At 38.3% G+C, this 14,586-nt stretch overlaps 1 protein-coding gene across 1 annotated transcript in view; it reads left to right on the top strand.

Moving 5' to 3' along the window:
* Positions 1-14,586, top strand: part of KCNH8 (potassium voltage-gated channel subfamily H member 8) — a 353,249-nt gene that overhangs the window by 269,525 nt on the left and 69,138 nt on the right. Inside the window, exons 8-10 of the mRNA XM_006192862.3 lie at positions 1,201-1,398; positions 11,321-11,520; positions 12,364-12,613. Coding sequence (XP_006192924.2) covers positions 1,201-1,398; positions 11,321-11,520; positions 12,364-12,613 — 648 coding nt within the window. The remainder of the gene's footprint in view (positions 1-1,200; positions 1,399-11,320; positions 11,521-12,363; positions 12,614-14,586) is intronic.

Raw genomic sequence — 14,586 nt, 5'->3', positions numbered from 1 at the left:
TTCTTCTTGACCTCAAGGAACCCAGTTGTTTCAAATTTGCATTTTAATCATCTAGCGCAGTTTCATAATCTGTAACTTTAATAATGACAGCACTTTTACTACTTTAAAAAGGTAATAACTTTCCCTCTTCTTGGACAGCCATTAAGTAAAGTGTTAATAAGAAAGTAGTGGTCAGGCTGGGGAAGGTATAGCTTAGCATGCACAGAGCCCTGGGTTCAAAACCCCCTTTAAAAGTAAATAATTACCAAATTATCCCCCGCCCCAAATAACTTACTCAGCAAGAAAATAGTGGTCAGTGAACAACATTCCTTAGCAAAAGTCTTATGGGTTGAGCTGCGTTGTCATAGGTTTTGTTACACACACAGAGAGAGAATTTTTAAATACAAAATTTTAGAGGGAAAATATTTCCAATAAACAATTTTAAAGTGGCCTTTGGGTTGTGTTTCCATCCTATTATATTATACTTGTTATTTCCCCTCTTTATTGGCATAGTTTTTATAGCTTTATGACAGTATAATTGACATACAATAAAATGAGTGTATTTAAAACATTTTATCTGATACGTTTTGACACACACATACACCAGGATGATGAAACAGTTGCAGGGGGGCATCCAGTTCTGTTACAGGTACCTCTTAGTTGTGCTTTTCCCCCCACCACCCCCAAATAGCAGAATAAGGCCGCAGAGAAAGCTTCCTGAAGAAACCGTGAGTTAACACCTACAAAGCAACTGATACCAGTGCAAGTGAGTGAAATAGGGAAAGGTTGTACCGGATTGAAATAAAGCCCTTCTTACCTGTCTGAAGTCTAGATTCTTGTCTTGGTTGCTGTTTGTCATCGTGTAGAGTTGAAAATACCTGCCAACCCCTTTGTTTCTTAAAATTCCAATTGAGAAATGAGCTTAATGGCTACTGAAATCCCGGTTTCTAGCTCTGCAGGTAGTTTCTTGCTTTAGGGTAACATGTTCAGCTTTGACTACCAGTCCGGTCTTGAAAGCGTATTTCTCTGCTGCGCGTATGATAAGAAAACAGTTGCATAAAAGTGATGCTTTTGCTTTTAGAGTCATGGGATCTAATTCCTTGCCTTTAATTTCCTTTTAACTTTCTTCTTTCTCCTGAGCAACGTTGTGCATCCTTAAATGTTCACTCATCTTTACATCCCTTTATTTGGGGGGCTTACGTGCTCATTCTTCCATTGCAGGTTGGCTCCATGAGTTGGGAAAGAGACTGGAATCTCCGTACTATGGCAACAATACCTTGGGGGGCCCGTCGATCCGAAGCGCCTACATCGCCGCTCTGTACTTCACGCTCAGCAGCCTGACCAGCGTTGGGTTTGGGAATGTCTCCGCTAACACAGACGCGGAGAAGATCTTCTCCATCTGCACCATGCTGATTGGGGGTAAGGGGTCTTCCTCCTGTAGACCAAGAGAAGGAGCAAATGTCTGCCAGCCCGTTGCTGTTCTGTTTCCCTTTGTCTTAGAACTCAATTCGGGTAGACCGGTCTACATTGGAAGCGTCTAAAAGCGCTAATGAGGAAATCTGTGACCAACATTCTGATATCCATGTAGATTAGCAGCGAATGTCTGTGACGGCAGAGAATTCCACATTCTGACGGATGAGGAAATAACTGTTTACCTGATGGTCGATTTTGAAAGGGCGGGCACTTTGTTTTCCTAACATGCTATTTACCTTTAGTGTTGGTGAGTTACGAGAGTCTGAATCTCAAGTATCCATTTGAAATGCCATTTTATAGCTCCAAACAGGTCAGGGTTATCAAATCTTATTAATACTAACATAGAAAATCAATTAAGGATGTTTGATAGATAAAGACAAAAACAAACACCAGTACAATAATGGTAAACATTTAACCTTTATTAATAGCTTTTATGTTCCATTGTCTGTGCTGAGTGCTTCAGTACAATACCTTAAGCAATTCTGAAGGCAAATCTGTGGGTTTGGAACCATTTATTATCCCATTTAATGAACAGACAAGTGATTATATATTATCTCTGAGCTTCAAACCCACCTTCTGTCCTCTGCTTTGTAATGCTGGGTGTGGACTCTGCATATCTCCTCCTTCTTTGCCCACTGACATCAGTTACTTCTACCAATAGGGGCGCCAGAGGGAGGCTGGAACTTACGGCCCCTGACCTGCGCACTGTGTGGTCAGTGGTGGCCACCGCAGACAGCTGCAGGTGGTTCCTGACTTCAGCCCCTTCGGTTACCTTCAGAACCAGCCTCACTGGGCCTCCTCAGAGATCCCTGCCTCTGTCGGGAGGGCCCCCACATCCAAAGTCAGAGCTCTGGCTCTTGTGGCTCCCCACAGCTTCTCCCCTGGGCTCAGGGGTTCCGATAACCCCACGTCTTCCCTCTGTTCATCCAGCTCCAAGGGCAGAAGCTGCTTCCTGCGGTTATTATAGTCATCTCACCTCTTTTTGATCCTTCATCCCTCCAAGGCCAAGGCAAGCTCCCCCTGCTGAAATATTTAATTTCTCTTCTCTGAACCTCCTAACTGATACAGGATTGGTGCTATTATTACCCACATTTTTCAGATGACAGATCTAAAGCTGGGGAAAAGAGAGTGACATTCTCAATGCCATATAACCAGTAAGTAAAGAGGCAAGGTTTGAACCCAAGTGAAATGGAGATATGGGTATCTACTCAGATCAAGCAAATATTCTTAAAACAGAGTTCTGTTAGTATTTTCTGCCCCACCGTCTTCCCTCAAAAGCTTGTTTTATCATGTTCTCTTAGTGGCCTCCGTCCCAGACATCACTTTGAGTTTTGACCCTTATTGTAGAGGATGGTTTCCACCAGCTTCCTTGCATAGATGTGAAATGAACATGTGGGTCTTCCAGCCATGAGTCACCCAGCCTACCATGAAACCAGGGCAGCATAAAGCCAAACTTTCCCTCGAGGAGTTGACGATCAGTTTGGAAGAGAGAAGCTGAAATATGTGGAGAGAGTTTTAACAACACCAGGCAGTCAATGCTAAGTGCCAGATCAGTTAGGGAGTTCAGAAGCAGTGAGAAATGGGGCCAGGGATTGGGAGAATTTCTTGGAAAGGCAGTGCTTGTGGCAGAGTTGCTGGAGTTAGTATGCTGGGACTGCAGCAGTGGGAACAGGCTCTTGGCTGATATAGTGCCGTAACAGCCCAGGGAGCAGAGGCCAGGAATTCTCATTTTCAGAAGAGCTGCTATGTGCCAGACCCCCTGGTGGCTACTTTATACCCAGTATTATGGCTTATACAATTGCGGCTCTCCTTGCTGGTCCATCTTTCAGCCTAGCAGAATGACAAGCATGTTGCAAACAAACACAGACTACCTATTTAATAGTATTAATTTGCCCGCATTTCTTCTACTCCTGATGGAAATTTTGGGAAATGCTCAAGGCTTAACCTCCTAATTCGATGTTTAAAGAAGAGGTTCGATAATTGAGCTTATTTCCCATTGATCCACTGACTAGAATATAAGTCGTCCTGAATCAAATTGTTAAGGGATAAATTATTCCCTGCTATTCACTGTAAGTAGAAGCTATGATGCTCCACAAAGCCAAATAATATGGGAAATAATCAGGTAATGCCACTTTGTCACTTGTTAAATGTTGCAAATTGTGCTGGTCCAAAACCAGTGCTCATTTGTTAATGGCTTTAAAGCACATAGGTGACTGGAGCAACACTTAGGAAACCACTGGTTTTGATCGGCAGATGGCATCTAAGTAACTCAAATTTATTAATTAAAGCTTCCCAAATTTGTGTCTGTGGGAAGTAACTCTATTATTGTGGCAGTGACCGTAGGCTAAGAGAAATGACACCTCGGTTTTAGTATTTCCTAATTAACTAATTACTTGTGTAATGTTGAGAACTAGTCATAAGAGCTCACAGTATTTTTTTTAATTTTTTTATTGATTTATAATCATTTTACAATGTTGTGTCAAATTCCAGTGTAGAGCACAATTTTTCAGTTATACATGAACATATATATATTCATTGTCACATTTTTTTCTCTATGAGCTACCATAAGATCTTGTGTATATTTCCCTGTGCTATATAGTATAATCTTGTTTATCTATTCTACAATTTTAAAATCCCATCTATCCCTTCCCACCCTCTGCCCCCTTGGCAACCACAAGTTTGTATTCTATGTCTATGAGTCTATTTCTGTTTTGTATTTATGCTTTTGTTTTTGTTTTTGTTTTTGTTTTTTTTTAGAGTCCACATATGAGCAATCTCATATGGTATTTTTCTTTCTCTTTCTGGCTTACTTCACTTAGAATGACATTCTCCAGGAGCATCCATGTTGCTGCAAATGGCATTATGTTGTCATTGGCGTTATGTTTATGGCCGAATAGTATTCCATTGTATAAATATACCACTTCTTCTTTATCCAGTCATCCGTTGATGGACATTTAGGCTGTTTCCATGTTTTGGCTATTGTAAATAGTGCTGCTATGAACATTGGGGTGCAGGTGTCATCCTGAAGTAGGGTTCCTTCTGGATATAAGCCCAGGAGCAGGATTCCTGGATCATACGGTAAGTCTATTCCTAGTCTTTTGAGGAATCTCCATACTGTTTTCCACAGTGGCTGCACCAAACTGCATTCCCACCAGCAGTGTAGGGGGGTTCCCTTTTCTCCACAGCCTCTCCAGCATTTGTCATTTGTGGATTTTTGAATGATGGCCATTCTGACTGGTGTGAGGTGATACCTCATTGTAGTTTTGATCTGCATTTCTCTGATAATTAGTGATATTGAGCATTTCTTCATGTGCCTATTGATCATTTGTATGTCTTCCTTGGAGAATTGCGTGTTCAGGTCTTTTGCCCATCTTTGGATTGGGTTGTTTGGTTGTTTCTTATTAAGTCGTATGAGCTGCTTATATATTCTGGAGATCAAGCCTTTGTCGGTTCCATTTGCAAAGATTTTCTCCCATTCCGTAGGTTGTCTTTTTGTTTTACTTATGGTTTCCTCTGCTGTGCAGAAGCAAGAGCTCACAGTATTGAACAGTTTGTTCATTTAATTCTCATAACACTATGAAATAGAGGTTTTTTATTGAACTGTAGTTGATTTGCAATGTTAATTTCTGATATACAACATAGTGATTCAGTTTTTTATATATATATATTCCCATATTCTTTTTCATTTTAGGCTATTACAAGATATTGAATATAGTTTCCTGTAGTCTATAGTAGGACCTTGTTGTTTGTCTATTATATATATAGTGGTTTGTATCTGCAAGTCTTGAACTCCCAATTTATCCCTCCAAAAAAAAAAAAAAGAAATAGAAGTTATTAACCCCCCAATTTAGATGTAAGGCAACAGAGGTTTCGTGAGATTAAATGCTAGGATTCATTAAGACCCAGCAAACTTTTTGTAAAATACCCATTTCATTATATATGGTAAATTGATTTTATTCACTTAATTTCTGTAAATATACACAAATAATTAATTTTAAAACTTTTTCAAATATGTGTTACCATGAACTCAACTCTAAGGCATCTTATTAGGAATCCCCACACAAGGCTGATGAAATTGCTAATGACTTAAGATGCAATATTTACTACAAGAGCAGGCAGGAGCAGTGTTAAACATTGCAGGTGTGTGCCAAAACCCCAGGTAATGATCTCGGGCAGAGGCACTCACAGGCTGAATGAGGAGGGGGGATGTAGGGGAAGCCTCCACCTGAGCACCTGTAGTTAAAGAGTGTGTAAACCACTGATTTATGGGAAGAGTATTTGAAACTATCAAAAAGAGATTGAGCAAAAATAATGAAAACAAATTCATACCTAGACAAATCTGTGTGAGCTTTGAGAACACCCAAAACAAAGAAATAACCTTAAAAAGCTTCAAACAACTATTAGAATTAATAAATAAATTTAGTAAAGCTGAAGGATAGAAGGTCAATATGCAAAAATAATTGTATTTCTGTATACTAGTAACAATTAGACAATGAAATAAAAGAAGGTTATAAAAACATCAAATACATAGAAATAAATGTTTAAAAATGTGCAGTACTTATTACACAGAATACTACAAAACGTTAGAAAATTTACAAATGGTTTAAAATAATGAAAAGATATACAATGGTGATGGTGTTAAGTAAGACTCAATATTGTAAATATTCCAGTTTTATTCAAAGTAACCTAAGGAGTCAATGCAATTTCAATTAAAGAAAAAAGCCAAGATGTGTGTTTGTGTATATGTATGTGCCTGTTTGAAAATTGACAAGCTGTTCTAAAAATTATAGGAACTGCAAAACTAAAACTGGTACAAAGCAATTATAAAGAGGAACAAAACTGGAAGATTTATGCTGCAGATATCCTGATGTGTAATAAAGTTACAGTAATTAGGAAAGTGTGGTGCTGGCTCAGGAATAGATAAATAAGCCAATAGAATAGAAGAGAGTGCCAAAACCTGCCCATCTACATTTGGTCACTGTATTTATGACGCTGGTGGCACCGTAGTGCAAGCGGGGAATGACAATACTTCCAATAAATGTTGTTGGGTCACATAGATATCTACACGTTGAAAAACAACCTTGACCCCTCTTAAAACTGTAAGTTGAAACTAATTCCAGATGGATTTTGATCTAACTGTGAAAGGGAAAACAGTAAATCTTCAGAAAGGTAATATAAGAGAGTATTTTCTTGACCTCGGATTTGGCAAAGGTTTCTTAAACATGACACAAAAAGCTCTATCCATAAGGAAAGACTGATAAAGTGAACTGCAGAACTTCTAATTATCAAAGGGCATTATTAAACATGTGAAGAGGCAAGCCACAGATAGAAGATGTTTGATACATTTGTCTGACGAAAGCCTTTTCTCTATTCTATGTAAAGAACTCTTACAAATAAATAAAAGCAAGACAACTAAAAAAATCCATAAAAAACTTTAAAAAAGCACTTCAAAAATAGATCTCCATACCTGAATAGACAATAAGTATATAAAAAAGTGCTGAACGTCATTCATCTAGGATATGCAAATTAAGATCAAAATTAGATAGCATTTGCATTTACCAGAATGGTATACTTAAAAACACTGACAACCCTAAGTGTTTGAGAGGATGTAGAACATCTTGACTTCTCCTGTATGGTTGATGTGAATGTCAGTTGGTACAAGAGTTTGTCAGTATTTACCAAATCTGAACTTATCTGTACCCTGACTCAACAATTCCATTTTTGAGTGTACTACCCGATAAAAAAATGCATGCACATACACATCAAAAGACATACACGTAGGAGCATTACTGTAAAAACTTCAAACTGCAAATGCCCATTAATAGGAGCATAAATAAGTAAATTGTGAAATAATTATTCAATAGAGTACAATAATGAGAATGAATGAACTGTTACGTCATGTGACCACATGGTTAAGTCTTACCAACTCAATGGTGGGCAGAGAGGACAGACACAAATAAGTACATTATTGTATGATTTTGTTTAAAGGAAGTTCAAAAGTAGGCAAAGCTTATTGACTGCAGTATAATTCATAACTGTGGTTACCTTTGGTGAAGGTGCTGGTTAGTGTCTGTGAGGGGGATACCAAGGAGGCCCTGGGGTGCTGATCCTGTTTACTTATCTGGGGGTGATTCCGTAGGCCTATCCGCTGTGAGAAATCTCAATGAACTATACATTTAACATTTGTGTCATTTCTCTCAATGTGTGCCTTTGGTATTAATTTTAGCTTGCAAAATTAAAATTGATGAGCTAAAAATAATACTGTAACTATCAATGGGATGGTTAGTGGAATGAGAAAGTGGGCAGCAGTGAGTTGAGTTTCTCACCTTTCATGCCAAGTTGTTTTTTAGGTTTTGTCTTAATCTGATAAGTCAAGCAACAGAAGTGAAATTATATGATCAAAAATATTGGTGATGATCACAAAAAGATGTAAAGGAAATAATTCTGAAAGGTTGCCTTTGGAGAGTGGGATGGGAATGACGGGACAGGTTTGATGGGACTGAACTGTTCATCAAAAATTTTCTGAGCTACTTACTTATGATTATAAAACTTTTTTAAAGAAAGCGTCAAACTGCCAGAGGTTCATTTCAGTTCCATAAATATTTATGGTGCACTAAAATTATGCCAGGCACTGTGCTAGGTGCTGGGGAAACAAAGGGACTCAGATATGATGTTTCCTTCGTGGAGTTCACAGTTTAGCCGTGGAAATAGGTACTTAGGCAGGTGATGTCCCTTCTTTTCCCATTTCAACTTCTATGATAATGCACACTTTGAAAAGACTGGAAAAGCCACATAAAAAAATAAAATTACGTATAATTCCGTCACCAAAAGATAGTCTTTTCAGTCTTTTTATACATGAGGACTCATCACTGAGGACATGTCCAGTTTAAATGAGGCATGGCTGTCATGGAAGAGATAGAGTGAAATTCTCAACACCCAAGGCTTCCCTTGGGTCCTTTTAATCCTATATACACTATCCTGACATGATTTTATTGGACCCCTATGGGCTACGGTGCTCACAAATTCACTGTTTTTAAGATGTCTCTACACCACCATTTCAATTCATCATTTAGGAAATTGTTCTCACTCTCTGTTTTCTCTGCCACCCACAACCCAGTGTATTTGTAGCAAGGACTGGAAAATTCCAGGGCAATAAGTAGGTGAGAGAGAGGAACAGGGCAGCTGGGATTACCCAAAGCCGGAGCTCTGGTCTCTTTACAGCAGGAGAGCACGGTCCCTCTGCAGCTTCTGAAGGCGCTGCGAAGTAGTCAGCTAAAGAAATCAGGAATGATGTTACACCTCAGGACAGCAAGGCTGCCCAAAATCCAGAGTGGTGGGAGGGAGGGAGAGCGGGGCAGGGAAGCAGGAGGGAAAAGGGGGAAGGAGAAGGGAAAGACAAGGCAAAAAGAGAAAACCAGGCAGCCTCCAAGAGTGCACTTTCATTTGAGGTCTGTTTACTTTCCTCCCGGATCCTGATTGTTGGGTTTCCTCCAAAGACCTGATACTAAGATGGTGTTCTACAAAACGCATTCTCTACAAGACTCCTCCAGAAAGAAAAAGAGCCTCCCACACACTCGGTGGCAGGCCTAGTGTGCTACTTGAGGAATTATATATATCAAATTTGCAAGGAATAAAAGGAAAAGTGAATGATAACTTCCAGACTGACCTGGATATAAAAGTTCTTGAGTCAAACTTCTGTAGCAGATGGAATGATTTGGCCTGACAGTTACACACACTCTTTGCCAGTGTGAAAGTGATAACCAGTGACAGAGAGGCAATGATAACTTTGGAAACCGAAAAACTAGGAGACTAGGGTTTTAGTTTTTAACTACTTAAATTGAAAGTGATTTCCTATGCTGAAAATTTGAAATTTTGAGATTATGGTGCCTCAGACATAGACTAGTGCTTTCCCACAACACTTACGAATGCTGCCATTAATGCAGCAGTTCATTTTATTGATCATGTACAATTAGGATGCTAAATGGTCTGAACATACCACTTCTCCTACCTGAAGTGCTTTACACACATTATAATTAAACAAAGCAAAGTTAAAATCATACACATAATTAAGGAAAGCCGTGTTAAAATAAATGAAATAAAATTGTTCTCGGTACTCAGTTTAATCTCCATTAAAGACTGTTACTACATACTCTTCCAGGTGGTAGGGCTTCTGAACACGAAGCACATAAGCATATTAATGGAGCCTGAAATCGGTGTTTAATTCCTTTCACTTGGAACAGAATCAGTTCTTTTCTTTGCTGAGTGTTCATCATAAGTAGAAATCTCCTTCCAAGTAAAATATTTAAACAACAGAACCATTGTGCTTCTAACACCATACAGAATAATGAGCCTCTCTTTAGAATCTACTAACCGTGCAACATGAAGTTGTTTAGCAATGTATGTTTTTCCTAGGATATTTTTAACTCTTTGGAAGACATTTCATTTTTGACCATTTAAGAAGAATATGTGCATGCATGTAGCAGGCATTTATTGAATATTTCTTGAATTTCTTTCATCAAGAAGTTATTTCCATTTCTTATAGTAAGGTATAATGGAAAAGAATCTGAAAATATATGTGGATCTGAATCTCTTGGCTGCACACCTGAAACTAACACTGTAAATCAACTACACGTCAATAAAGAAATAAATAAAACACTATCACTACAGTCACTCAGCTATTATAGGTAAAAATCATGCAATTAAATAAAAAAGCAGTTATTTCCACAAAGAATTACTCTTAGTTATTTAAGAGGTTGCTGGAAAACCTTAAATCTGGGTTTTACCCCCAAATTTTACACCTTGGAGCATCCTGAAAATTTATAACACTTTTTACTTTCATGGGAAAAACTAACATATTATATATGTTATATATATAATATGAACTCTTTAAATCCTGAAATAACCCTTTGAGTAAAGTACTATTGTGTCCATTTGCATACAAGGAAATTGATAATTCCTTGCAAGAGAATTATTTATCTTGCCTGGCTTACAACAATTAGGAAGGGGTAAAGCCAAGATTTAAATCCAGTGATGTCCGATTCTGAAGTCCATGTTTCCCCTGCAACATTATATTGCCTCCTGGATATAGACCCTAAGTTTAACCCTATTCTGTTAACCTAGCCAAAATATTGAGACCTTCCTTGTTAATATGGGATGACTTTATTGGCATAGTGACCATATTTCCATAGAGAAAGGATGATGTATAACCTGATGAAGAATTTTAATCCCAGTGTTAGATTAGGTTGAGATTAGTATAACAAAGATTACTAATTTCTAGTAAATGTTGGGAAAAAAGAATTCGAATTGGAGCTATTTTGAAATATTCAGGATGTAATAAACTGACACATCTGCACTAATTTATCTGATGCTAAGAAGCTTTTAACATAGTTCTTTGGACATTGAGGTTTTGATACAGGGAACTTCAGATAGATCTTAATAGACAAACTACTAAATTTTTATAGTCTTTTTTTTTTTTAACCAAAAACTGCAGAAACCAGTGATTTCACCCAACCCCCGTGCTCCCGACCTCCTTGTCAATCCCATCCCAAGATGGGAATCAGGGCTGAAATCTGAACATCACAGAGAGTTGGTCTGCCTGTCCATGTGGGCACACTTGGCTCTCCCTCCCAGTCTCACAGACCCAGGTGGGTCCAAGCCCTTCTCGCGCTACCTGCTGGCGTCCTCCAGGCCATCCCTGTCCCGTTTGACTAAAGACTACTGTTCAGTGCACAATCCTCACGTCTTTTCTGACTTCAGATCCCTAACCAGCGTGCTCTGCCAATTTAGGTTATGCAGACTGTACATTTATACTCAAGGAGGGAGCGCCTCCATCCTGGTTCTCTCCCATTGTGTGCTGTGTTTTCTCTAGCCTTGATGCACGCCCTGGTGTTTGGGAACGTGACGGCGATCATACAGAGGATGTATTCCAGATGGTCCCTGTATCACACTAGAACGAAGGACCTGAAGGACTTCATACGCGTCCACCACCTGCCCCAGCAGCTCAAGCAGAGGATGCTTGAATATTTCCAGACAACCTGGTCAGTCAACAATGGAATAGATTCAAATGAGGTAATGTTCATTTATCACGTTGACATTTTCAGGCAGAAAGCACATATTCTAAGGTAAAAGTAAGGTGCTGTAATGCAGGTCTCGAAAGTGAAGTACACCTCCACCAACCAACTTCTTTATTTCATTATTTTCAATCCCTCATGACCCCAATACATCTTTCATATCCTCTGGCTTACGTGTTCATGGTGCTACTTTTGATTGGCTCGTGTTTTACATTAACTTGGTACTCTGGTCAGTTAGGCAGACTTATTTTCATTCTCATTGGCCTTTGAGGGAACCAATTCTTATGACAGTTGAATGGTGTAATCATGGAATATTAGATTAATCAACTTAATGTCTGCCTTTAAAACCAACAAAACATATATATGTTTCTCAGCACATGTGTTATCTTTGGACTTCCAGAAACACTCCATATCATCACTGTAGAAAAGGTGTCCTATAACCATTCCACCAACTCCCAGTGAAACCAGTAATCAATATTTTTAAAGTGATTATTTGTTTTTTCCTCTCTTCAGATGATCATGACACCAGAGGAAACACTAGAGGGTCCAATTTCCATATCTTCTGTCTTTGTGAGAAGCAAGTCACAAGGAATGATATGTTTCATTCTAGAGTCTTTTATTAATTTATTCTATTTCTCCAGACTTATTAACAGCTGGTTATCCAATAGCTCACAACTGGGATCACAGTCACTGAAAAATCTCTCCAGGATTATTCATACATATATTAGCACATCTGGACTCTGGTTGGTCCCACAGTGGGGAAGAGCCCCTGTTGTCTTACAGTAAATCAGTCACACAGGACTCACTCCAACTTGGTTCCCTCTTTTATCTTCTTTGACAGCTTTTGAAAGACTTTCCAGATGAGCTCCGTTCTGACATCACTATGCACCTGAACAAGGAAATCTTGCAGTTGTCCCTTTTTGAGTGTGCCAGCCGGGGCTGCCTCAGGTCTCTGTCCCTACACATCAAAACCTCCTTCTGTGCCCCGGGGGAGTATCTGCTGCGTCAGGGAGACGCTCTGCAGGCCATCTACTTCGTGTGCTCAGGTTCCATGGAAGTGCTTAAAGACAGCATGGTCCTGGCGATTCTTGGTAGGTCTGTGTTGAAAAGCTTCGTGAGACTTTGGAGCATAAATTAAGGAGTTAAAATGGGGGAAAAATGCAATTGAGAGAAGGAAACTTATGCATGAATATGTGGACTCAGGATTCTTATTCATATGGGTTTGTTTTGCCAATTTTTTTAATTTGAGGGGAGGTAATTAGGTTTTTAAAAATTTTATTTTTATTTTAATGGAGGTACTGGGGATTGAACGCAGGACATCATGCCTGCTAAACGTGTCTACCACTGAGCTATGCCCTGCCATTATTATTATTTTTTAATTCTTACTTTTTATTGACGAGTAGCCAATTTACAATGTTAGTTTCAGGTGTACAGCAAAGAGATTCAGTTATACATTTGCATATACGTATTTTGTTTCTTTTCCATTATGGTTCATTACAAGAAATTGAATATAGTTTCCTGTGCTATACAGCAGGTCCTTGTTGTTTATCTGTTTTATATATAGTAATATATATGTATCTATTAATCCCAAAACTATCATCATTATTAATTGTTATGCTATGTTTTGAGTTTACACTGTGCTGTTAAAAAGCCAGCAGTATAAATATTACCACCATTTTACAAGTGAATAAATAGTATCTTAGTTAACTCACTTTGTCCCAAATAATAAAGCAAGAGCATGAACACAGTTCTTTCTGATTCCTGAGGCAGATTATGAATTAAGATGTAGACAGCCTTTGGGTGAAGCAGCTGATCTGTTTTCAGAGGGCATTTCTGCATTTTTGTGGAGAATCAATTTGGAGAAGAACATTGAAAATTAAGTTTTACCTGTGCTAGAAATGGCACAAGAAATGATTACATATTAAGAATAAGCTCTCATAGCATTCATTAACCCAATACTGTCAAAGAGACTACAGGTTTGTTTTGTTTTGTTTTGTTTTGTTTTTGCTTCCTCAAAGAAAACTCATAGGACAATTTGTGAAGATTTTGTACCACAAAATTGACTCCAGCTATGAAAACACAGTTGGTGTTCACCGAAATGTAAAAAGTCAGCTGACAAAAGATGACACGCAGGGTTAATGCAGAAAAATTCCCATCTACAATTAAGTGAACTTCTTTTAAAAATCACTTTCATTTGTCTGTTTATTTATTTATTTGACTAATATTTTTGAGGGCCTATGAATGAATCAGGTACTGGTCTAAGCAGCAGATTTTGAACACCAGTGTAGTACACCAGTGTTTAGAATTTGTGTTAATAAAAATGGGCTAATACAGCACTTTTCATTTGTTTTTAATTTTCATATTTAAGAACAACTTAACCCTTTACAAAATATTTTCACATGTGGGATCTTATTTAAGTTTTTTAGCACAAAGAGACAGGTAAGAGACATATTTTCTTATTTTTCCAAAGTCAAAGCTAATCGAGGTCTTCAGACTTTGTATCCAGTGCTTTTTCAACCTCTAAAATAAGCCTGAAATCACTAGATTTTAGCTAGTAAGCCTCGAGACAAGTCATATTTTGGAAAAGAGAAGAGAATTAATATTTACTGACTCCCTAATAGGGGCCGGGTGTTTTATGTCCATTATCCAATTCAAACCCTATTAGGTTTTGTCATTATCCCCAACTAGAGGTGAAGAGATGGGGGCCAGCGAGGGGTGGAATACCAGTGTGCTTTTCATTGCTTCCCATCAACTTCAGCTGACTGCTTGCCAGAGGAAGGGTCGGGCTTGCCTTCCAAAGCTTGGGCTCAATTCTTGATTCACCCCCTTATGTTTTTTTACTTAATAGAAAGGCATGGAATAGCAACAAATGAGGAATTTGGGATTAGCAGATACAAACTTGTATACACAAAAGAAATAAACAACAAGGTCCTACTGTATAGCGCAGGGAACTATATTCAGTATCTTGTGATAACTTACAAGAAAAAGAGTATGAAAAAGAATATATATATATATATATATATATATATATATATATATATATATATATATATATACTGAACCA

Source organism: Camelus ferus, chromosome 1, assembly GCF_009834535.1.
Source record: "Camelus ferus isolate YT-003-E chromosome 1, BCGSAC_Cfer_1.0, whole genome shotgun sequence".
Lineage (NCBI taxonomy): Eukaryota > Metazoa > Chordata > Mammalia > Artiodactyla > Camelidae > Camelus > Camelus ferus.
This window is presented reverse-complemented; position numbering and strand designations above follow the sequence as displayed.